We start from the raw sequence: 22,709 nt of genomic DNA on the forward strand, positions 1-22,709 counted from the left end.
ACCGGAGGGGACAGCGAGGGGACACCGAGGGGGACACCGGAGATACCGAGGGGACAGCGGAGGGGACTGGGGGGCGAGGAGGGGGGACACGGAGGGGACACCGAGGATGGCACCGAGGGGACACGGAGGGGACACGGAGGGGACACGGAGGGGACGCGGAGGGGACGCAGCAGAGCGGGAGGACGGAGACCCCCGGGAGCGGCGCGGGGGCTCCGGGGGCACCGGCAGCGGCTGCGGTGACACCGGTGGCTCCGGTGGCTTTAGCGGTGGCGGCGGTGGCAGCGGCGGTGGCTGCGGTGACACCGGTGGCGCTGGCGGTGACACCAGTGGCTCTCGTGGCCCCGGTGGCTCCGGTGGCTTTAGCGGCGGTGGCTGTGGTGACACCGGAGGCTCCGGTGGCTCCGGTGGCTCCGGTGCCTTTAGCGGCGCTGCTGTGGCGACACCGGCGGTGCTGGCAGTGTCACCGGCGGTGGCAGCGGTGACACCGGTGACACTGGCTGTGCTGCGGTGACACCGGCGGTGGCAGCGGTGACACCGGTGACACTGGCTGTGCTGCGGTGACACCGGCCGTGACACCGTGGCCGCTGCCCGCGTTTCCTGAGGAAGCGCCGCCCCGGAGGGGCCTCCCCGGCCGGGCAGGGTCAGCCCCGGTTCCGCTCCGGGCAGGGGGGACCCGAGGGGACCGGGAGGGGACAGCGGGGACAGGGAGGGGACAGCGGGGACATTGGGGACACTGGGGACACTGGGGACAGCGGGGAAAGCCCCGGTTCCGCTCCGGGGAGGGGGGACCCGAGGGGACAGCGGGGACAGCGGGGACACGGGGTTGGCACCGTGGGGACAGAGGGGACCGGGAGGGGACACTGGGGACAGCGGGGACACCGGGATGGGAGCCAGGGGACAGCGAGAGGGGACCCCGGGGACAGTGTGGGGACATTGGGCACGCGGAGGGGACAGCGGGGACCGGGAGGGGACACCAGGATGGGGACAGTGGGGACAGCGGGGACACCGGGATGGGGCCCTGGGGACACCGGGATGGAACCGTGGTGACACTCGGGAGGGGACGTGGGTGACCCCAGGTATGCCCCACGTGACCCCACAGGTGACACAGATGACACAGGTGTGACACAGGTGTGACACGGAGGTGACGCGAGTGACGCAGGTGGCCTCGAGGGTGACACAGGTGGCACAGATGACCCCCAGGTGTGACACGGGTGACCCCAGGTGTGACAGGGAGGCGATCCGGGTGACACAGGTGACCCCACAGGTGACCCCACGTGACCCAGGTGCGACACAGGTGACCCCCGCCCGCCCCACGTGACCCCTCCCCCGTCAATCGCCCATCAAACCCCGCTCTCCCTCCCCATTGGCCAGAGCGCAGCCAATCACCGCTCACCCCCCTCCTTTAACCCCGCCCGCTTCAGGGGGCGGGCCCATCTGTCTCCATGCCGCAACGCCGCCTTCCGATTGGCCCTCTCCCCTCCGTGGGCGTGGCCAAGCCCGCAGAGCCTCTCTCCTATTACGGTCAAAGCCCCGCCTACTCCGTCACCGCCCCGCTTCCGGTTCCGGCGCCATGGCCGCCATGGCCGCCCCGGCCCGGCCCCCCCGGTAACGGCGACGGGAACGGGACCCCCCCCCCCCCAACCCCGGTAACGGGACCGCCCCTTCCGGTGCCCCCCGGTGCCGCCTTCCGGTGCCCCCCGGGCCGGGACCATGTCCTCGCGCTCCGCCCTGGCGGCGGGCAACGAGCGGAACGCGGACACGGTGAGAGCGTGAGGGGGCAGCGGGCGGGGGTAGGCCTGGCGGGGGCGGGGGGGGAACGGGAGGGACCGGGGAGTACCGAGAGGGGGCTCGGGGATACCGGGAGGGACCGGGAGGGGTCTGGGGGATACCGGGGGGGGTCTGGGGTCTCACTCTGAGGTTTTGGGGGGGGTCTCAGGGGTTTTTGGGTGGGGGTCTCACCCCCCTGAGATTATTTTGGGTGGGGTCTCGGGGGTGACCCCATAATCCGGGTGGGGGTCTCGCTGGGATAACTGGGGTGGGCGTCCCAAGGGTGACATGATAATTTGGGGAGGGGTCTCGCTGTGATATTGAACTGGGGACTGTGATAATTTGGGGAGGGGTCTCACTGTGATATTAAACTGGGGACTGTGATAATTTGGGGAGGGGTCTCACTGTGATATTAAACTGGGGACTGTGATAATTTGGGGAGGGGTCTCGCTGTGATATTGAACTGGGGACTGTGATAATTTGGGGAGGGGTCTCACTGTGATATTGAACTGGGGACTGTGATAATTTGGGGAGGGGTCTCGCTGTGATGTTAAACTGGGGACGGTGATAATTTGGGGAGGGGTCTCACTGTGATATTTTGTGTGGGGATCTCCCTGTGGTATTTTGGGGAGGGGTCTCGCTGTGATATTAGTTTGGGGAGGGGTCTCACAGTGATAGCTGGGGACTGTGATGATTTGGGGAGGGGTCTCACTGTGATAATTTGGGTGAGCCCATAATTGGGGCGGGGGTCTCACTGTGGTAATTGGGGTGGGGGTCGCACGGTGATGTTTTAGGGGGTTCTCGGGGCTGACCCTGATAATTTGGGGAGGGGTCTCACGGTGACATTAAATTGGGGACTGTGATAATTTGGGTGAGGGTCTCATTATGGTATTTTGGGGAGGGATGGTATTTTGAGGAGGGGTCTCACCATGATAATTTGGGGAGGGGTCTCACAGCGATTATTGGGGATTGTGATAATTTGGGGAGGGGTCTCACTGTGATAATTGGGGTCAGTGTCTCACTGTGATATGTTAATTTGAGGAGGGGTCTCACCGTGATAATTGGGGTCTCCCTGTTCTATTAATTTGGGGAGGGGTCTCACTGTGATAATTGGGGTCTCCCTGTTCTATTAATTTGGGGAGGGGTCTCACTGTTCTGTTAATTTGGGGAGGGGTCTCACTGTGATAATTGGGGTCAATGTCTCACTGTTACATTTATTTGGGGAGGGATCTCCCTGTTCTGTTAATTTGGGGAGGGGTCTCCCTGTTCTATTAATTTGAGGAGGGGTCTCACTGTGATAATTGGGGTCTCACTGTTCTATTAATTTGAGGAGGGGTCTCACTGTGATAATTGGGGTCTCCCTGTTCTATAAATTTAGGGAGGGGTCTCTCTGTTCTATAAATTTGGGGAGGGGTCTCACTGTGATAATTGGGGTCTCCCTGTTCTATAAATTTGGGGAGGGGTCTCTCTCCCTGTTCTATTAATTTGGGGAGGGGTCTCACTGTGATGATTGGGGTCTCCCTGTTCTATAAATTTGGGGAGGGGTCTCCCTGTTCTATAAATTTGGGGAGGGGTCTCTCTCCCTGTTCTATTAATTTGGGGAGGGGTCTCACTGTGATGATTGGGGTCTCCCTGTTCTATAAATTTGGGGAGGGGTCTCTCTCCCTGTTCTATAAATTTGGGGAGGGGTCTCTCTCCCTGTTCTATAAATTTGGGGAGGGGTCTCACCGTTCTCTCCCCCCCCCCCCCCAGGCGGGCCCGGGGGGCAGCGCCCGCCCCGACAAGCCCCCTCCCCCCGGGGCCGCTTGGTCCGGGCGGGGGTCCGGAGCCGCCCCTCCCCCGCCGCGGGGGGGCCGGAACTCTCTGGGGGGGGGGTCCGAGGAGCCCCCTCCCCACGTGGGCAACTACCGGCTGCTGCGCACCATCGGCAAGGGCAACTTCGCCAAGGTCAAGCTGGCGCGGCACGTGCTCACCGGCAGAGAGGTGGGGAGGGGTCCCTGGCATTTGGGGAGGGGTCTCGGGGGGGATTTGGGCTTTGGGGAGGGGTCTCTGGAGGGATTTGGGGGGATTTGAGGGGGTTTTGGGGGTCTCGGGGGGCATTTGGGGCACCACGGGCAAGGGCGACTTGGCCAAGGTCGAGCTGGCGCGGCACGTGCTCACCGGCAGAGAGGTGGGGAGGGGTCCCACACAATTGGGGAGGGGTCTCTGGGGGGATTTGGGCTTTGGGGAGGGGTCTCGGGTGTGATTTTGGGGGGATTTGGGCTTTGGGGAGGGGTCTTGGGCGGGGTTTGGGGGGATTTGGGCTTTGGGGAGGGGTCTCGGGTGTGATTTTGGGGGGTTTTGGGCTTTGGGGAGGGGTCTCTGGGGGGTTTTGGGCTTTGGGGAGGGGTCTCTGGGGGGTTTTGGGCTTTGGGGAGGGGTCTCGGGGGGGATTTGGGCTTTGGGGAGGGGTCTCTGGGGGGATCTGGGGGGATTTGGGCTTTGGGGAGGGGTCTCTGGGGGGATCTGGGGGGATTTGGGCTTTGGGGAGGGGTCTCGGGGGGGATTTGGGCTTTGGGGAGGGGTCTCGGGCGGGGTTTGGGGGGATTTGGGCTTTGGGGAGGGGTCTCTGGGGGGATCTGGGGGGATTTGGGCTTTGGGGAGGGGTCTCTGGGGGGATCTGGGGGGATTTGGGCTTTGGGGAGGGGTCTCAGGGGGGATCTGGGGGGATTTGGGCTTTGGGGAGGGGTCTCGGGCGGGGTTTGGGGGGATTTGGGCTTTGGGGAGGGGTCTCTTGGGGGATTTGGGGGATTTGGGCTTTGGGGAGGGGTCTCGGGGGGGATTTGTGGGGATTTGGGCTTTGGGGAGGGGTCTCGGGTGGGGTTTGGGGGGATTTGCGCTTTGGGGAGGGGTCTCTGGGGGGATCTGGGGGGATTTGGGCTTTGGGGAGGGGTCTCTGGGGGCATTTGGGGTGGTGGGAGGGGGCTATGGGGTGATTTGAGGGGGTTTTGCGGGGGTTTAGAGGGGATTTGGGGTGGTGGGAGGGGGCTCAGGCATTTGGGGAGGGGGCTATGAGGTGATTGAGGGCTGTGGGAAGGGGGCTCAGGGTTTTGGGGAGGGGGCTCGGGCAGGATTTGGGGGGATTTGAGGTTTGGGGAGGGGGCTCGGGGTGATGGGGAGGGGGCTATGAGGTGATTGAGGGCTGTGGGAGGGGGCTCAGGGGGGATTTGGGGGTCCCAGGAGGGTCTCAGCTGAATTTGGGGAGGGGTCTCAGCTGAATTTGGGGAGGGGTCTCAGGTGAATTTGGGGACAATCTGAGGTGAATTTGGGGAGGGGTCTCAGCTGAATTTGGGGAGGGGTCTCAGGTGAATTTGGGGACAATCTGAGGTGAATTTGGGGAGGGGTCTCAGCTGAATTTGGGGAGGGGTCTCAGGTGAATTTGGGGACAATCTGAGGTGAATTTGGGGAGGGGTCTCAGGTGAATTTGGGGACAATCTGAGGTGGATTTGGGGAGGGGTCTCAGGTGAATTTGGGGAGGGGTCTCAGGGGATCCCATGAGAATTTGGGGAGGGGTCTGCGGGGTCCCCTCAGCGCCCCCTCCCCAATTTCAGGTCGCCATCAAAATCATCGACAAGACCCAGCTGAACCCCACCAGCCTGCAGAAGGTGGGGAGGGGTCCCGGGGCTTTGGGGAGGGGTCCTGGGGGCTTTGGAGAGGGGTCTCCCCAGCTGGGGAGGGGTCTCCTCATTTGGGGAGGGGTCTCCCGCCCCCCCCCCGACCCTTTGTCCCCCTCCTCAGCTTTTTCGGGAAGTTCGGATCATGAAGGGGCTGAACCACCCCAATATCGGTGAGAGAAATGGGGAGGGGTCCCTGAAATGGGGTCCTGGAATTGGGGAGGGGTCCCAAAATGGGGTCCTGGAAATGGGGAGGGGTCCCTGAAATGGGGAGGGGTCCCTGGAATTTGGGGAGGGGTCCCAAAATGGGGAGGGGTCCTGGAAATGGGGTTGGGATCGTGAAGGGGCTGAACCACCCCAATATCGGTGAGAGAAATGGGGAGGGGTCCCAAAATGGGGTCCTGGAATTGGGGAGGGGTCCCTGAAATGGGGTCCTGGAAATGGGGAGGGGTCCCTGGGATTTGGGGAGGGGTCCCAAAATGGGGAGGGGTCCCTGAAATGGGGAGGGGTCCTGGAAATGGGGTTGGGATCGTGAAGGGGCTGAACCACCCCAATATCGGTGAGAGAAATGGGGAGGGGTCCCAAAATGGGGTCCTGGAATTGGGGAGGGGTCCCTGAAATGGGGTCCTGGAATTGGGGAGGGGTCCCCAAATTGGGGAGGGGTCCCCGAAATGGGGTCCTGGGGGTGGGGAGGGATCCCAAAATGGGGAGGGGTCCTGGGAGGGGGTCCCAAAAATGGGGAGGAGTCATGGAATTGGGGAGGGGTCCCAGGGGTGGGCAGGGGTCTCTGTAATTTGGGGAGGGGTCCCCAATTTGGGGAGGGGTCCCGATGCCCCACCTGTGCCCCCCAAATTTGGGGAGGGGTCCCTGACGCCCCCCTGTGTCCCCCCCGTTGCAGTGAAGCTCTTTGAGGTGATCGAGACGGAGAAGACGCTGTACCTGGTCATGGAGTACGCCAGCGCAGGTGAGGGCACACCTGGGCACACCTGGGGACATTGGGGACATTGGGGACACCTGGGCACACCTGGGGACACCTGGGGACATTGGGGACACCTGGGGACACCTGGGGACAGCCTGAGACACACCTGGGCACACCTGGGGACACCTGGGGACACCTGGCGATGTCCTGAGACACACCTGGGCACACCTGGGGACACCTGGGGACAGCCTGAGACACACCTGGGCACACCTGGGGACAGCTTGAGACACACCTGGGCACACCTGGGGACACCTGGGGACACCTGGCGATGTCCTGAGACACACCTGGGCACACCTGGGGACATTATGGACAGCCTGAGACACACCTGGGCACACCTGGGGACACCTGGGGACAGCCTGAGACACACCTGGGGACACCTGGGGACCCCTGGGGACACCTGGCGATGTCCTGAGACACACCTGGGCACACCTGGGGATATTATGGACAGCCTGAGACACACCTGGGCACACCTGGGGACAGCCTGAGACACACCTGGGGACATTGGGGACATTGGGGACAGCCTGAGACACACCTGGGGACACCTGGGCACACCTGGGGACAGTCTGAGACACACCTGGGGACATTGGGGACACCAAGACTGACACCTGGGGGGGCTTTGGGGACACCTGGGGACGCCAAGACCCCTGTGTGTGTGTCCCCCCAGGTGAGGTGTTCGATTACCTGCTGTGCATTTGGGGGATTTTTGGGAGGATATTTTGGGGAATATTTTGGGGAACATTTTGGGATGATATTTTGGGGATATTTTGGGCAATTTTGGGGATATTTTGGGGAATATTTTGGGATGATATTTTGGGGATATTTTGGGGATATTTTGGGGATATTTTGGGGATATTTTGGGGAACATTTTGGGATGATATTTTGGGGAATATTTTGGGGTGTCCTCACCCAGGTGTGTCCCCCCAGGTGAGGTGTTCGATTACCTGCTGTGGATTTGGAGGATTTTTGGGAGGATATTTTGGGGAGTGTTTTGGATGATATTTTGGGATATTTTGGGATTTTGTGAGGGATATTTGGCATGATATTTTGTGAATGTTTTTGGGTATTTTTGGGGATATTTTGGGGTGTCCTCACCCAGGTGTGTCCCCCCAGGTGAGGTGTTCGATTACCTGCTGTGGATTTGGGGGATTTTTGGGAGGATATTTTGGGATGATATTTTGGGGATATTTTGGGGGTATTTTGGGGTGTTCTCACCCAGGTGTGTCCCCCCAGGTGAGGTGTTCGATTACCTGGTGTCCCACGGGAGGATGAAGGAGAAGGAGGCGCGGGCCAAGTTCAGACAGGTGGGGACATCAGGGGGTTTTGGGGACATTTTGGAGAGATTTGGGGACATCAGCGATGGGTTGGGGACATCTCTGAGGGCTTGGGGACATTTTGGAGAGATTTGGGGACATCTGTGAGGGCTTGGGGACATCAGGGATGGGTTGGGGACATCTCTGAGGGGTTGGGGACATTTTGGAGAGATTTGGGGACATCTCTGAGGGGTTGGGGACATCTGTGAGGGCTTGGGGACATCAAGGATGGGTTGGGGACACTCTGGAGGGTTTTGGGGACATCAGGGATGGGTTGGGGACATCAGGGGGGCCTTGGGGACATTTTGGAGAGATTTGGGGACATCAAGGATGGGTTGGGGACATCTCTGAGGGCTTGGGGACATCAAGGATGGGTTGGGGACATTTTGGAGAGTTTTGGGGACATCAGGGAGGGGTTGGGGACATCACGGGGGGGCTTGGGGACATCAAGGACGGGTTGGGGCCACTGTGGGGACCCGCGGTGACAGTGCCACCCGTGTCCCCAGATCGTCTCGGCCGTGCACTACTGCCACCAGAAGAACATCGTGCACAGGGACCTCAAGGTGGGACACGGGCCGGGGACACGGGGGTGGCACCACGTGTCCCCGTCCTGGTGTCACCGTCCCTGTGTCCATCCCAATGTCCCCGTGTCCGTCCTGGTGTTCCAGTGTCCGTCCTGGTGTCATTGTCCCTCATCCCAATGTCCCCGTGTCCGTCCTGGTGTCCTTGTCCCTGTGTCCATCCCCCTGTCCTGGTGTCCCTGTCCTGGTGTCCCCATGTCCCCATTGATGTCCCCAAATGTCCCCAGGCCGAGAACCTTCTGCTGGACGCCAACACCAAGATCCCATCCCAGTGTCCCCATCCCAGTGTCCCCGTCCCTCTGCGGTGTCCCTGTCCCAATGTCATTGTCCCCATTGATGTCCCCAAATGTCCCCAGGCCCAGAACCTGCTGCTGGACGCCAACACCAAGATCCCATCCCAGTGTCCCTGTCCCCATCCCAATGTCTCCATGTCCCTGATGATGTCCCCAAATGTCCCCAGGCCCAGAACCTTCTGCTGGACACCAACACCAAGATCCCATCCCCAGTGTCCCCATCCCAGTGTCCCTGTTCCTGTGACAATGTCTCCATGTCCCCATTGATGTCCCCATGTCCCCAGGCCCAGAACCTGCTGCTGGACACCAACACCAAGATCCCATCCCAGTGTCCCCATCCCAGTGTCCCTGTCCCCCTGGCAGTGTCCCTGTCCCAATGTCACTGTCCCCACTGATGTCCCCAATGTCCCCAGGCTGAGAACCTGCTGCTGGACACCAAGATCCCATCCCAGTGTCCCCATCCCAGTGTCCCCGTCCCTCTGGCGGTGTCCCTGCCCCAGTGTCACTGTCCCCACTGATGTCCCCAAATGTCCCCAGGCCGAGAACCTTCTGCTGGACGCCAACACCAAGATCCCATCCCAGTGTCCCCGTCCCTCTGGCGGTGTCCCTGTCCCAGTGTCACTGTCCCCACTGATGTCCCCAAACGTCCCCAGGCCGAGAACCTGCTGCTGGACGCCGACGCCAACATCAAGATCGCCGATTTCGGGTTCAGCAACGAGTTCTCGCGCGGCTCCAAGCTGGACACGTTCTGCGGCTCGCCGCCCTACGCCGCCCCCGAGCTCTTCCAGGGCAAGAAGTACGACGGGCCCGAGGTGGACATCTGGAGCCTGGGGGTCATCCTGTACACGCTGGTCAGCGGCTCGCTGCCCTTCGACGGGCACAACCTCAAGGTGACCGCCCGGAACCTCGTGGTCACCTCCTGGTCACTGTTTGGTCATTGTGTGGTCATTGCGTGGTCATTGCGTGGTCATTGTGTGGTCATTGTGTGGTCATTGCGTGGTCATTGCGTGGTCATTGTGTGGTCATTGTGTGGTCATTGCGTGGTCATTGCGTGGTCATTGTTGGGTCATTGTGTGGTCATTGCGTGGTCATTGCGTGGTCATTGCGTGGTCATTGCGTGGTCATTGCGTGGTCATTGCGTGGTCATTGTGTGGTCATTGCGTGGTCATTGCGTGGTCATTGTGTGGTCATTGCGTGGTCATTGCGTGGTCATTGTGTGGTCATCTGGAGCCTGGGGGTCATCCTGTACACGCTGGTCAGCGGCTCGCTGCCCTTCGAGGGGCACAACCTCAAGGTGACCGCTGGGAACCCGTGTGGTCACCTCCTGGTCACTGTCCGGTCATCTTCTGGTGCCTGTGGTCACCTCCTGGTCACCTCCTGGTCATTGCGTGGTCACTTGGTTTTGAACCTCCTGGGCCACCTGCTGTGACCCCCGAGCTCCTCACAGGGGTCATCTGGTCAGCGGTCAGTGTGGTGGGCATGGCCTGGAGGTGATTGTCACCTGTGGTCACCTTCTGGTCACTGCCCAGTCATGTCCTGGTCACCTCCTGGTCATTGCGTGGTCACTCGGCTCCGATGCTGCTGGGTCACCTCCCTTTGACCCCAGAGCTGCCCTCAGGGCTGTGGCTGGAGCTTGGGGTCATCTGGTCAGCGGTCAGTGTGGTGGGCGTGGCCTGGAGGTGATTGTCACCTGTGGTCACCTGTGGTCACTGTCCAGTCACCTCCTGGTGCTCGCGGTCACCTCCCGGTCACGGCGTGGTCACCGCGCGGTCACTCGGCCTTGATGCTCCTGGGCCATCTTGTGTGACCCCAGAGCTGCCCCAGGGGTCACCTGGTCAGTGGTCAGCAAGTGACCCCAGCTGACCCCAGGTGACCCTGGCTGACCTCAGGTGACCCCGGCTGACCCCAGGTGTCCCCCATGACCCTGGCTGACCTCAGGTGACCCCAGCTGACCCCGGGTGTCCCCCATGTCCCTGGCTGACCTCAGGTGACCCCGGCTGACCCCCAGGTGTCCCCCATGTCCCCAACCGACCGTGACTGACCCTGACTGACCCCAGTGACCCCAGATGACCCTGACTGACCCCAGTGACCCCGTGTGACCCCGGGTGACCCCCCGCGTGCCCCCCAGGAGCTGCGGGAGCGCGTGCTGCGGGGCAAATACCGCGTGCCCTTCTACATGTCCACGGACTGCGAGAACATCCTGCGGCGCTTCCTGGTGCTCAACCCCGCCAAGCGCTGCACCCTCGAGGTACCGGGGGGCTCGGGGGGTCCCCAGAGGGCTCTGGGGGTCTCCAGAGGGGTCTGAGGTGATTTTGGGGGGATTTTGGGGTGATTTTGGGGTGATTTCGTGGGGATTTGGGGCTGCGGGAACATCCTGCGGCGCTTCCCGGCGCTCAACCCCGCCAAGCGCTGCACCCTCGAGGTACCGGGGGGTCCCCAGAGGGGTTTGGGGGGGTCCCCAGAGGGCTCTGGGGGTCTCCAGAGGGGTCTGGGGTGATTTTGGGGGGATTTTGGGGTGATTTTGGGGTGATTTCGGGGGGATTTGGGGCTGTGGGAACATCCTGCGGCGCTTCCCGGCGCTCAACCCCGCCAAGCGCTGCACCCTCGAGGTACCGGGGGGCTCGGGGGGTCCCCAGAGGGGTCTGGGGGGATTTGAGGGGGATTTGGGGGGATCTGGGGCAGTTTGAGGGGGTTTTGTGGTGATTTTGGGGTGATTTCGGGGGGATTTGGGGCTGCGGGAACATCCTGCGGTGCTTCCCGGCGCTCAACCCCGCCAAGCGCCGCGCCCTGGAGGTACCGGGGGGTCCCCAGAGGGGTCTGGGGCAGTTTGAGGGGATTTAGAGGAGGTTTTGGGGCAGTTTGAGGCGTTTTGGGCGGTTTGAGGGGGGTTTTGGGGCAGCTTAGGAGGTCCTGGCAGGGGCTTGGGGCAGTTTGGGCGGGGGGGGTGGGGGTTAGAGGAGGTTTTGGGATGGTTTGGGGCAGTTTTGGGGCAGTTTGAGGGAATTGGGGCAGTTTGAGGGATTTGGGGCAGTTTTGGGGCAGTTTGAGGGAATTGGGGCAGTTTGAGGGATTTGGGGCAGTTTTGGGGCAGTTTGAGGGATTTGGGGCAGTTTTGGGGCAGTTTGAGGGATTTGGGGCAGTTGTTTTGGGGCAGTTTTGGGGCAGTTTGAGGGATTTGGGGCAGTTTTGGGGAGTTGTGGCACGGAGTGGGGGCTCCCAGCAGGGATTTGAGGGGGTTTTGGGGTGGTTTGGGGCAGTTTTGAGGGGTTTTGTCCCTGTCCCCTGTGGTGGCACCCGGGTCCCCCTTTCCCCACCGTGTCCCCCCAATGTCCCCAGTGTCCCCCAATGTCCCCAATGTCCCCAATGTCCCCAATGTCCCCCAATCCCCCCAATGTCCCCCAATGTCCCCAGTGTCCCCAATGTCCCCCAATGTCCCCAATGTCCCCAATGTCCCCAGTGTCCCCCAATGTCCCCAATGTCCCCAATCCCCCCAATGTCCCCCAATGTCCCCAATGTCCCCAATGTCCCCAATGTCCCCAGTGTCCCCCAATGTCCCCAATGTCCCCAGTGTCCCCCAATGTCCCCAATGTCCCCAATCCCCCCAATGTCCCCCAATGTCCCCAATGTCCCCAATGTCCCCAGTGTCCCCAATGTCCCCAGTGTCCCCAATGTCCCCAATATCCCCCCAATGTCCCCACTGTCCCCAGTGTCCCCAATGTCCCCAGTGTCCCCCAATGTCCCCAATGTCCCCAATGTCCCCAAACAGCAAATCATGAAGGACAAGTGGATCAACATCGGCTACGAGGGCGACGAGCTGACGCCCTACACGGAGCCCCAGGAGGACTTTGGGGACACCAAACGCATCGGTGAGGGGGCGCCGGGGGCGGGTGGCACCTCGGGGACGCCCTGGGGACGCCCTGGGGACGCGGGTGACACCGCTGTCCCCGCAGAGGTGATGGTGGGCATGGGCTACACGCGGGAGGAGATCAAGGAGGCGCTGAGCACCCACAAGTACAACGAGGTGACGGCCACGTACCTGCTGCTGGGGCGGCGCGGAGAGGTGGGTGACACTGGGGACACTGGGGTGACATTGGGGACACTGGGGGGACATTGGGAGGATTGGGGGGATTGGGGGCATTGGGGACATTGGGGATACTGGGGGCATTGGGGACATGGGGGACACTGGGGGCATTGGGGACATTGGGGGAATTGGGGGGACATTGGGGACATTGGCATTGGGGACATTGGGGGGCATTGGGGGGCATTGGGGGGATTGGGGACATTGGGGATACTGGGGGCATTGGGGACATTGGGGACACTGGGGGGATTGGGGGCATTGGGGACATTGGGGGGACATTGGGGACATTGGGGGCATTGGGGACACTGGTGACACTGGGGGGACATTGGGGACATTGGCATTGGGGGGATTGGGGACATTGGGGACATTGGAGTGACATTGGCAATGGGGGGATTGGGGAGGACATTGGGGACATTGGGGACACTGGGGGCATCGGGGACATTGGGGACACTGGGGTGACATTGGGGACATTGGTGACACTGTGGCCCTGTCGGTGACAGCCTGAGGGTGGCACCTCGCTGTCCCTGTCCCTGGGTGGGTGACAATGGCCCTGGTGACACTGTGTCCCCGTTGGTGACAGCCCGAGGGTGGCACCTCGCTGTCCCTGTCCCTGTCGCGGCCCCGGGGCTCGGCCGAGGCTCCCAACGGTGCCACCAAGTCGGGGACGTCGTCGGGGACATCGCACGGCAAGGGACAGCGCGGGGGCGGCCACCACCGGCAGCGGCGGCACAGCGACTTCTGTGAGTGACACCAACGGGGACACCGACGGGGACACTGGGGGCATCGGGGACATTGGGGACATTGGGGGCATTGGGGGACATTGGGGACATTGGGGACACTGGGGGGGTTGGGGACATTGGGGACATTGGGGACATTGGGGACATTGGGGACATTGGGGACATTGGGGGCATTGGGGACATTGGGGCATTGGGGACATTGGGGGCATTGGGGACACTGGGGGGGTTGGGGACATTGGGGGACATTGGGGGAATTGAGGACATTGGGGACATTGGGGACATTGGGGGAATTGAGGACATTGGGGGGATTGAGGACATTGGGGACATTGGGGGGGTTGGGGGACATTGGGGGACATTGGGGACATTGGGGACATTAACGGGGACACTGGGGGTATCGGGGGACATTGGGGACATTGGGGACATTGGGGGGATTGGGGACATTGGGGGGAATTGGGGGAATTGGGGACATTGGGGACATTGGGGACATTGGGGGGGATTGGGGACATTGGGGGACATTGGGGACATTGGGGGGGATTGGGGACATTGGGGGGATTGAGGACATTGGGGGGGTTGGGGGACATTGGGGGACATTGGGGACATTGGGGGGGATTGGGGACATTGGGGGGGATTGGGGGAATTGGGGACATTGGGGACATTGGGGACATTAACGGGGACACTGGGGGTATCGGGGGCATTGGGAGAGATTGGGGACATTGGGGACATTGGGGACATTGGGGGGTCATTGGGGGACTTGGGGGGTCATTGGGGGACTTGGGGGACATTGGGGACATTGGGACATTGGGGGACATTTTGGGAATATTTGGGGACATTTTGGGACACTTGGGGACATTGAGGGACGTTGGGGGACATTTTGGGAATATTTTTGGACATTTTGTGATATTTGGGGACATTGGGGGGGGTCCTGAGGGGGTGTGACCCCCCCGTGACCCCCCCGTGACCCCTCTTTGACCCCGCAGGTGGCCCCACCCCCTCGGCCGCCCCTCCCCCCCGCCGCAGCCCCCCCTCGGCCGCCCCTCCCCCCTCCTCGGAGCTGGGCGTGGCCGGGGGCGTGGCCGGGGGCGTGGCCCCGCCCCCCAGGAGGGGCTCCGGAGGAGGAGGAGGGGGGAGGGGCGGTGGGGGAGGGGCCGGGCCGCCCCTCCCCCCTCCCTGCAGCCCATTGGTCAGCAGCGCCCACAACCCCAACAAGGCCGAGATCCCCGAGAGGCACCTGGACGGACAGGTGGGCACACCTGGGCACACCTGGGCACGCACCTGGGGGCACCTGGGACACCTGTGATACACCTGGGCATACCTGGGCACACCTGGGCACGCACCTGGGGGCATCTGGGGGGGTTACACACCTGGGCACACCTGGGCACACCTGGGCACACACCTGGGGGCATCTGGGACACCTGGGGGGGTTACACACCTGGGCACACCTGGGCACACAACCCCAACAAGGCCGAGATCCCCGAGAGACACCTGGACGGACAGGTGGGCACACCTGGCCACACCTGGCCACACACCTGGGGGCACCTGTGATACGCCTGGGCATACCTGGGCACACCTGGGCACACCTGGGCACACACCTGGGGGCACCTGTGATACACCTGGGCACACCTGGGCACACCTAGAGAGGGTGGGAATACCTGGGGATACCTGGGCACACCTGGGCACACCTGGGGGCACCTGGGGATACCTGGGCACACATCAGGGGGGACCCGGGAACACCTGAGGATACCTGGGCACATCTGGGGGGTACCTGGGGGGGCACCCGGGCACACCTGTGGCCCCAGGTGAGCGCAGGTGAGCTGAGGTGCCCCCCGTGCCCCCCAGCCCCACGTGCCCCCCAGCGTGATGGGCCGCAGGAACACCTACGTGTGCTCGGGGGGGGAGCGGCACCTGCTGCTGCCCAACGGCAAGGACAGGTGAGGCTGGCACACCTGGGCACACCTGAGTAAACCTTAAATCGCCCCCAAATCCACCCAAAATTACCCTGAAGTCACCCCAAAATCACCCCAAACCCACCTGGTGGTGCCCAACGGCAAGGACAGGTGAGGCTGGCACACCTGGGCACACCTGGGCACACCTGGAATACCCCAGATCCCTCCCAAAGTCACCCAGAATTCACCCAAAATCACCCCAGTGCCACCTGTGCCCCTCCCACTATGGGGCTGGGGGGTGGAGTCACCTGTGCGTGACATCACCTGTGACGTCACCTGTGTGTATGATGTCACCTGTCAGTGTGACGTCACCTGTGGTTGTGTCTGGTGTCACCTGTGATGCCCACCTGTGTGATGTCACCGCCGACGTCACCTGTGTGTGTCACCTGTAACGTTTACCTGTAAGTCTCACCTGTGACGTCACCTGTGGTGCTACCAGTATGACGTCACCTCTGACGTCACCGATGACGTCACTCTCCCCCCAGCCTGCCGTCCCGCCCCCCGCCCTCCCCCTCCAGCCACTCGCTGGGCGGGGCTCACCTGGGCGGGGCTCACCTGGCGCACCTGGCCCGCGGCTGCTCCGCCCGCAGCACCTTCCACGGAGGGGGCGGGGCCGCAACCGGAACCGGAACCGCCGCGAGCCGCCGGGGGGGCGGGGCCTCGGGAGCTCCGCCCCCCGCCTCGCCCCCGCCCCCGCCCAGCGCCGCCTCCTCCCCCCGGCCCCGCCCCACGGCGACGCTGCTGAGCAAGATCACCTCGAAACTGAGCCGCAGGTGAGCGGCACACCTGGGCACACCTGGGATACACCTGGGATACACCTGGGTGAACCTGGGCACACCTGGGATACACCTGGGCACACCTGGGATACACCTGGGGGCACCCGGGCACAGCTGGGCACAGCTGGGCACACCTGGGATACACCTGGGGGCACCTAAAAATACACTTGGGGCCACCTGGGCACAGCTGGGGAGGGATCAGACACACCTGAGCAAGATCACCTCGACACTGAGCCGCAGGTGAGGGGCACACCTGGGCACACCTGGGATACACCTGGGATACACCTGGGCACACCTGGGATACACCTGGGGGCACCTGGGCACGGCTGGGGAGGGATCAGACACACCTGAGCAAGATCACCTTGACACTGAGCCGCAGGTGAGGGGCACACCTGGGCACACCTAAAAATACAGTTGGATACACCTGGGGGCAAGATCACCTCCAAGCTGAGCTGCAGGCAAGGGCATACCTGGGCACACCTGGCACACCTGTCCCTCACCTGTTGTCTCACCTGCCCAGGGTGTCCCTTGACCCCTCCCGCCGGCAGAGCTCCAATCGCTGCGTCTCGGCCACGCCCGGCCCCGGAGCCACCAAAATCCGTGAGTGACACCTGGGCACACCTGGGACACACCTGGGACACACCTGGGGACACCTGGGCACACCTGGGGACACCTGGGCACACCTGAGTACACCTGGGCACACCTGGGCACAGCTGGGGACACCTGGGTACACCTGGGACACACCTGGGCACACCTGGGACACACCTGGGACACAGCTGGGGACACCTGGGGACACCTGGGACACACCTGGGACACACCTGGGTACACCTGGGTACACCTGGGTACACCTGGGACACACCTGGGGACACCTGGGGTATCTTGGGACACATCTGGGCACAGCTGGGGACACCTGGGGCACCGGTGTCACCTGTCCCAGATTTCTGGGGGGATTTTTAAATTTTATTTTGTTTTTATATTTTTGTGGGTTTTTTAAATATATTTTTGTGGGGGAGTTTTTGGGGGATTTTTTTTTTAATTTTGAGAGGATTATTTGGAGTTCTTTTGGGGGTTTTGGAGGAGTTGGATTTTTAAATTTTGTTTTATTTTTTATATTTTAGTGGTTTTTTAATATATTTTTGTAGGGTAGTTTTTGGGGGATTTTTTAAAATTATTTTTGTAGGGGTTTTTTTTGGGGGGGTTTTGAGGGGAGGTTGGGTTTTTAAATTTTATTTTTTATATTTTAGTGGTTTTTTAATATATTTGTGTGGGAGTTTCGGGGGGATTTTTTTTTTATTTTTGTAGGGGATTTTGGGAGGGATTTTGGGGGCAGGTTGCATTTTTAAATTTTATTTTTTATATTTTACTGTTTTTTTAATATATTTTTGTGGGGGAGTTTTTGGGGGATTTTTTAAAATTATTTTTGTAGGGGTTTTTTTTGGGGGGGTTTTGAGGGGAGGTTGGGTTTTTAAATTTTATTTTTTATATTTTAGTGGTTTTTTAATATATTTGTGTGGGGGTTTCGGGGGGATTTTTTTTTTTTATTTTTGTGGGGGTTTTTTGGGGGGATTTTGGGGGTTTTTGGGGGGAGGTTGGATTTTTAAATTTAATTTTATTTTTTTATATTTTACTGTTTTTTTAATATATTTTTGTGGGGGAGTTTTTGGGGGATATTTTAAAATTATATTTGTAGGGTTTTTTTTGGGGGGGGTTTTGAGGGGAGGTTGGATTTTTAAATTTTATTTCTTATATTTTAGTGGTTTTTTAATATATTTGTGGGGGGGGTGTGGGAGGATTTTTTTTTTTTTTTGTGGGGGTTTTTTGGGGGGTTTTTGGGGGGAGGTTGGATTTTAAAATTTTATTTTTTTGTATTTTACTGGTTTTTTAATATATTTTTGTGGGGGAGTTTTTGGGGGATTTTTTAAAATTTTATTTGTAGGGTTTTTTTTTGGGGGGGTTTTGGGAGCAGGTTGGGTTTTTAAATTTTATTTTATTTTTTTCTATTTTAGCGTTTTTTTTAATATATTTTTTTCTGGGAGTTTTTGGGGGCTTTTTATTTTTTTTATTAGGATTTTTTTTTTTGGGGGGGGGGGGGGGGGGTCGCACCCCCCTCTCTGACCCCCTCCCCACCTTTCTGCCCCCTCCCCAGGGTCGCAGACGAACCTGCGGGAATCGGGGGACCTGCGCTCACAAGGTGGGTCCCGCCCCTCTCCCATCCCCCTCCCCGTATTTGGGGACCCCTCCCCATATTTGGGGACCCCCCCCCCCACCCCGGTCTCACCTGTCCCCTCCCCCCCCCCAGTCGCCATCTACCTGGGGATCAAGCGGAAGCCGCCCCCCCGGCTGCTCCGAGGGGGGGGGGCTGTGATGGGGGGGGGGGAGGGGCTCCTTCGGGACCCCCCCCCCCCAATTCCCATCCACCCCCGGGACCCCCACCCGGGACCGGGACCCCCACCCGGGACCCCCCGGAACCGCACCGGGAGCAGAACGGGACCCCCGGAACCGGACCGGGACCCCCAGAACCAGAACGGGACCCCCGGAGCTGCATCGGGACCCCCACCCGGGACCCCCGGAACCAGAACGGGACCCCCGGAGCTGCATCGGGACCCCCACCCAGGACCGGGACCCCCACCCAGGACCCCCGGAACCAGAACGGGATCCCCAGAGCTGGATCGGGACCCCCACCCGGGACCCCCTGGAACCAGAACGGGACCCCCGGAGCTGCATCGGGACCCCCACCCGGGACCCCCTGGAACCAGAACGGGACCCCCGGAGCTGCATCGGGACCCCCACCCGGGACCCCCTGGAACCAGAACGGGACCCCCGGAGCTGCATCGGGACCCCCACCCGGGACCCCCCGGAACCAGAACGGGACCCCCGGAGCTGCATCGGGACCCCCACCCAGGACCGGGACCCCCACCCAGGACCCCCGGAACCAGAACGGGATCCCCAGAGCTGGATCGGGACCCCCAGAACCGGACCGGGACCCCCACCCGGGACCCCCCGGAACCGCACCGGGAGCAGAACGGGACCCCCAGGACCAGACCGGGACCCCCAGAGCTGCATCGGGACCCCCACCCGGGACCCCCCAGAACCAGAACGGGACCCCCGGAGCTGCATCGGGACCCCCACCCGGGACCCCCCAGAACCAGAACGGGACCCCTGGAGCTGCATCGGGACCCCCGGAGCTGCATTGGGACCCCCACCCAGGACCGGGACCCCCACCCGGGACCCCCCCGGAACCGGACCGGGACCCCCAGAACCAGAACGGGACCCCCGGAGCTGCATCGGGACCCCCAGAGCTGGATCGGGACCCCCCAAGATGGAGACCGGGACCCCCACCCAGGACCGGGACCCCCACCCGGGACCGCCCGGAACCGGACCGGGACCCCCAGAACCAGAACGGGACCCCCGGAACCGGACCGGGACCCCCCCCAAGAAGGAGATTGGGACCCCCGAGAGCCCTCCGGGGCTGCCAGAACCGCACCAGGACCCCCCAAGAAGGAAACCGGGACCCCCGAACTGGGTCAGGACCACCCCGGGACCCCCCCCAAGAACAAGATGGGGACCCCCGGAGCTGCCTTGGGACCCCCAGAACTGGATCAGGACCCCCAGGACCCCCCTCGAGACCCCCCAAGAAGGAGACCGGGACCCCCATAAGCAGATGGGGATCGGAGCGGGACCCCCGGAACTGGATCAGGACCCCCAGGACCCCCCCAAGATCGAGACCGGGGACCCCCAGAACCGGAATGGAACCCCCAGAGCTGCCTCGGGACCCCCCCGGGATCCCCCCAAAAACGAGGCTGGGACCCCCAGAGCTGGATCGGGACCCCTGGGACCCCCCAGGACCCCCAGAACTACATCGGGACCCCCCGGGATCCCCCCAAAAACGAGGCTGGGACCCCCAGAGCTGGATCGGGGCCAGAACGGGACCCCCCAGGACCCCCAGGACCCCCCAGAACTGCATCGGGACCCCCGGAATGAGACTGGAACCCCCCCCCAGAACCAGACCAGGACCCCCTGGGACCCCCTCAAAACCAGACTGGGACCCCCAGAACGGGACCAGGACCCCCAGGACCCCCCCCAGACCCAGATTGGGACCCCCCAAAACCAGGATTGGGACCCCCAGGACCCCCAGAACCAGCCTGGGGGACCCCCCCCTCAACACCTGCAGCAGCACCGGGACCCCCCAGGACCCCCCCAGAACCAGGTTGGGACCCCCAGGACCCCCTCCCAGGGCAATTGGGACCCCCCAGGACCCCCCCAAGGATTCGGGAGCCCCGGGACCCCTCCCCAAATTCGGGACCAGCAGCGCTGGGACCCCCCAGGACATTTTGGGGGGGGGGGGGGGTTGGTCGGGGGTGAATTTGGGGGGTCCCAAAATTCCGGTGCCAACGTTTTGGGGACCCCTCCCCAATAATAACCTGGAAACCCCCCCCTCCCCCACCTTGTACAGATGTAAATACGGACCCGCCCCCTCCCCCAGACCCCCGCCCCCACCCCCCCCCGGAGACCCCGCCCCCATTTTTAAGTTATTCCTGCCCTGAATTGTCCCCCCCAAATCCCCCCGACCCCTCCCCAAAATAAACCTCGGGACCCCCACCCACGGCGTGAGTGTGAGGGGGGATTTGGGGAATTTGGGTGGGGGGATTTGGGGGTCCCCATGTTGGGGGGGAAGGGGGAATTTGAGGTGGGGGGAATTTGGGGTTGGGGGGGGATTTTGGGGAGGGGATTGTGGTCCCCAAAATGGGGGGGAAGGGGGGGGGGGGTGAGAAATTTTGGGTGGGGGGAAATTTGGGGTGGTTTGGGGGGGGGGGCGGGGAATTTGGGGTGGGGGGGGAATTGGGATGGGGTCCCCGTGGTGGGCGGGGTTTGGGAAATTTGGGGTGGGCGGGGTTTGAGGGGGTCCCCGTGGTGGGCGGGGGTTTGGGGAATTTGGGGGTGGGGAAATTTGGGGGGGGTGGGCGGAGCCCCGGATGTCACTCAAGGGGCGTGGCCAACACGGCACCCGCCCTTATATGGACGGTCATTTTGGGCGTGGCACAGTAAATTCCCTTATATGGACATTTAGGGGGCGTGGCTATTCGATATTCCCTTATATGGACATTTAGGGGGCGTGGCTATTCCTATTCCCTTATATGGACATTTAGGGGGCGTGGCTAGTCGGTATTCCCTTATATGGCCATTTAGGGGGCGTGGCTAGTCGGTATTCCCTTATATGGCCATTTAGGGGCGTGGCTATCCGATATTCCCTTATATGGCCATTTAGGGGGGCGTGGCCATTACGCATTCCGTTATATGGCCATTAAGTGGGCGGAGCCAACCCCCGCAACGCCCCCAACGGCTCAGTGGGCGTGGCCACACCATTCCCTCACGAGCCCATCAGGGGCGTGGCTCCCCCCTCAGGCCGCGCAGCCAATCAGATCCCCGGGGCCGCGCCAACGCCCCCCCGCGCAGCCAATCAGCGCGCGGCGCGGCGTTAGGCCACGCCCTCAGGGAAGATGGCGGCGCTGCGGGCGCTGCGGTGGCGGCGGCGGCTCCCGGGGCTGGGCCTGAGGCGGCTCCTGGGGGACCGTGAGCGGGGACGGGGGACAGGGAGGGGACAGCGGGGACAGCGGGGACATCTGGGGACATTTTGGGGCGCTGACAGTGAGCGGGGACGGGGGACAGGGAGGGGACAGCGGGGACATCTGGGGACATTTCGGGGGGACAGTGAGGGGACAGAGAGGGGACAGGGAGGGGACACTGGGGACATCTGGGGACATTTCGGGGGGACATTTGGGGACATTTCGGGGGGACAATGAGGGGACAGAGAGGGGACATTTGGGGGGTGACCGTGAGGGCACAGGGAGAGGGACAGAGAGGGGACAGCGGGGACATCGGGGGACATTTTGTGGGGACATCTTGTGGGGCTGACAGTGAGCGGGGACGGGGGACAGGGAGGGGACAGCGGGGACATGTGGGGACATTTTGGTGTGACAGTGAGGGGACAGAGAGGGGACATTTTGGGGGGACATTTGGGGTCATTTTGGGGTGACAATGAGGGGACAGAGAGGGGACAGAGAGGGGACATCTGGGGGGACGTTTGGGGTCATTTTGGGGTGACAATGAGGGGACAGAGAGGGGACATTTGGGGGGACGATGAGGGGACAGAGAGGGGACATTTGGGGGGTGACCGTGAGGGCACAGGGAGGGGACAGAGAGGGGACAGCGGGGACATCGGGGGACATTTTGTGGGGACATTTTGTGGGGCTGACAGTGAGCGGGGACGGGGGACAGGGAGGGGACAGCGGGGACATCTGGGGACATTTTGGGGTGACAGTGAGGGGACAGAGAGGGGACATTTTGGGGGGACATTTGGGGTCATTTTGGGGTGACAATGAGGGGACAGAGAGGGGACATTTGGGGGGTGACCGTGAGGGCACAGGGAGAGGGACAGAGAGGGGACAGCGGGGACATTTTGTGGGGACATTTTGTGGGGCTGACAGTGAGTGGGGACGGGGGACAGGGAGGGGACATTTTGGGAGGACATTTGGGGACATTTTGGGGTGACAATGAGGGGACAGAGAGGGGACATTTGGGGGGACGTTTGGGG

General features: G+C 61.9%; 1 protein-coding gene across 1 annotated transcript; it reads left to right on the forward strand.

Moving 5' to 3' along the window:
• The first annotated feature begins 1,658 nt into the window (after positions 1 to 1,658).
• LOC131570492 (MAP/microtubule affinity-regulating kinase 4-like) lies at positions 1,659 to 21,597 on the forward strand. The gene is made up of 21 exons (XM_058822846.1): positions 1,659 to 1,761; positions 3,520 to 3,750; positions 5,358 to 5,411; positions 5,545 to 5,593; positions 6,319 to 6,384; positions 7,630 to 7,700; positions 8,216 to 8,272; positions 9,237 to 9,473; positions 10,712 to 10,831; positions 12,350 to 12,449; positions 12,534 to 12,643; positions 13,242 to 13,401; positions 14,376 to 14,638; positions 15,235 to 15,326; positions 15,827 to 16,114; positions 16,638 to 16,717; positions 18,264 to 18,308; positions 18,417 to 18,498; positions 18,635 to 19,877; positions 21,305 to 21,320; positions 21,425 to 21,597. The coding sequence occupies exons 1-21, from the start codon at positions 1,711 to 1,713 to the stop codon at positions 21,595 to 21,597; spliced, it is 3,588 nt and encodes a 1,195-aa protein (XP_058678829.1). The 5' UTR covers positions 1,659 to 1,710.
• The last annotated feature ends 1,112 nt before the right edge of the window (positions 21,598 to 22,709 follow it).

This window comes from Ammospiza caudacuta, chromosome 35 (assembly GCF_027887145.1).
Source record: "Ammospiza caudacuta isolate bAmmCau1 chromosome 35, bAmmCau1.pri, whole genome shotgun sequence".
Lineage (NCBI taxonomy): Eukaryota > Metazoa > Chordata > Aves > Passeriformes > Passerellidae > Ammospiza > Ammospiza caudacuta.

Bases quoted from the DNA above. Each gene is read 5' to 3' on its own strand.
- LOC131570492 (XM_058822846.1), top strand. From the start codon at position 1,711: ATGTCCTCGCGCTCCGCCCTGGCGGCGGGCAACGAGCGGAACGCGGAC. The intron at 3,751-5,357 runs GTGGGGAGGGGT...CCCCAATTTCAG, and splicing joins ACGTGCTCACCGGCAGAGAG to GTCGCCATCAAAATCATCGA. The intron at 9,474-10,711 runs GTGACCGCCCGG...CGTGCCCCCCAG, and splicing joins TCGACGGGCACAACCTCAAG to GAGCTGCGGGAGCGCGTGCT.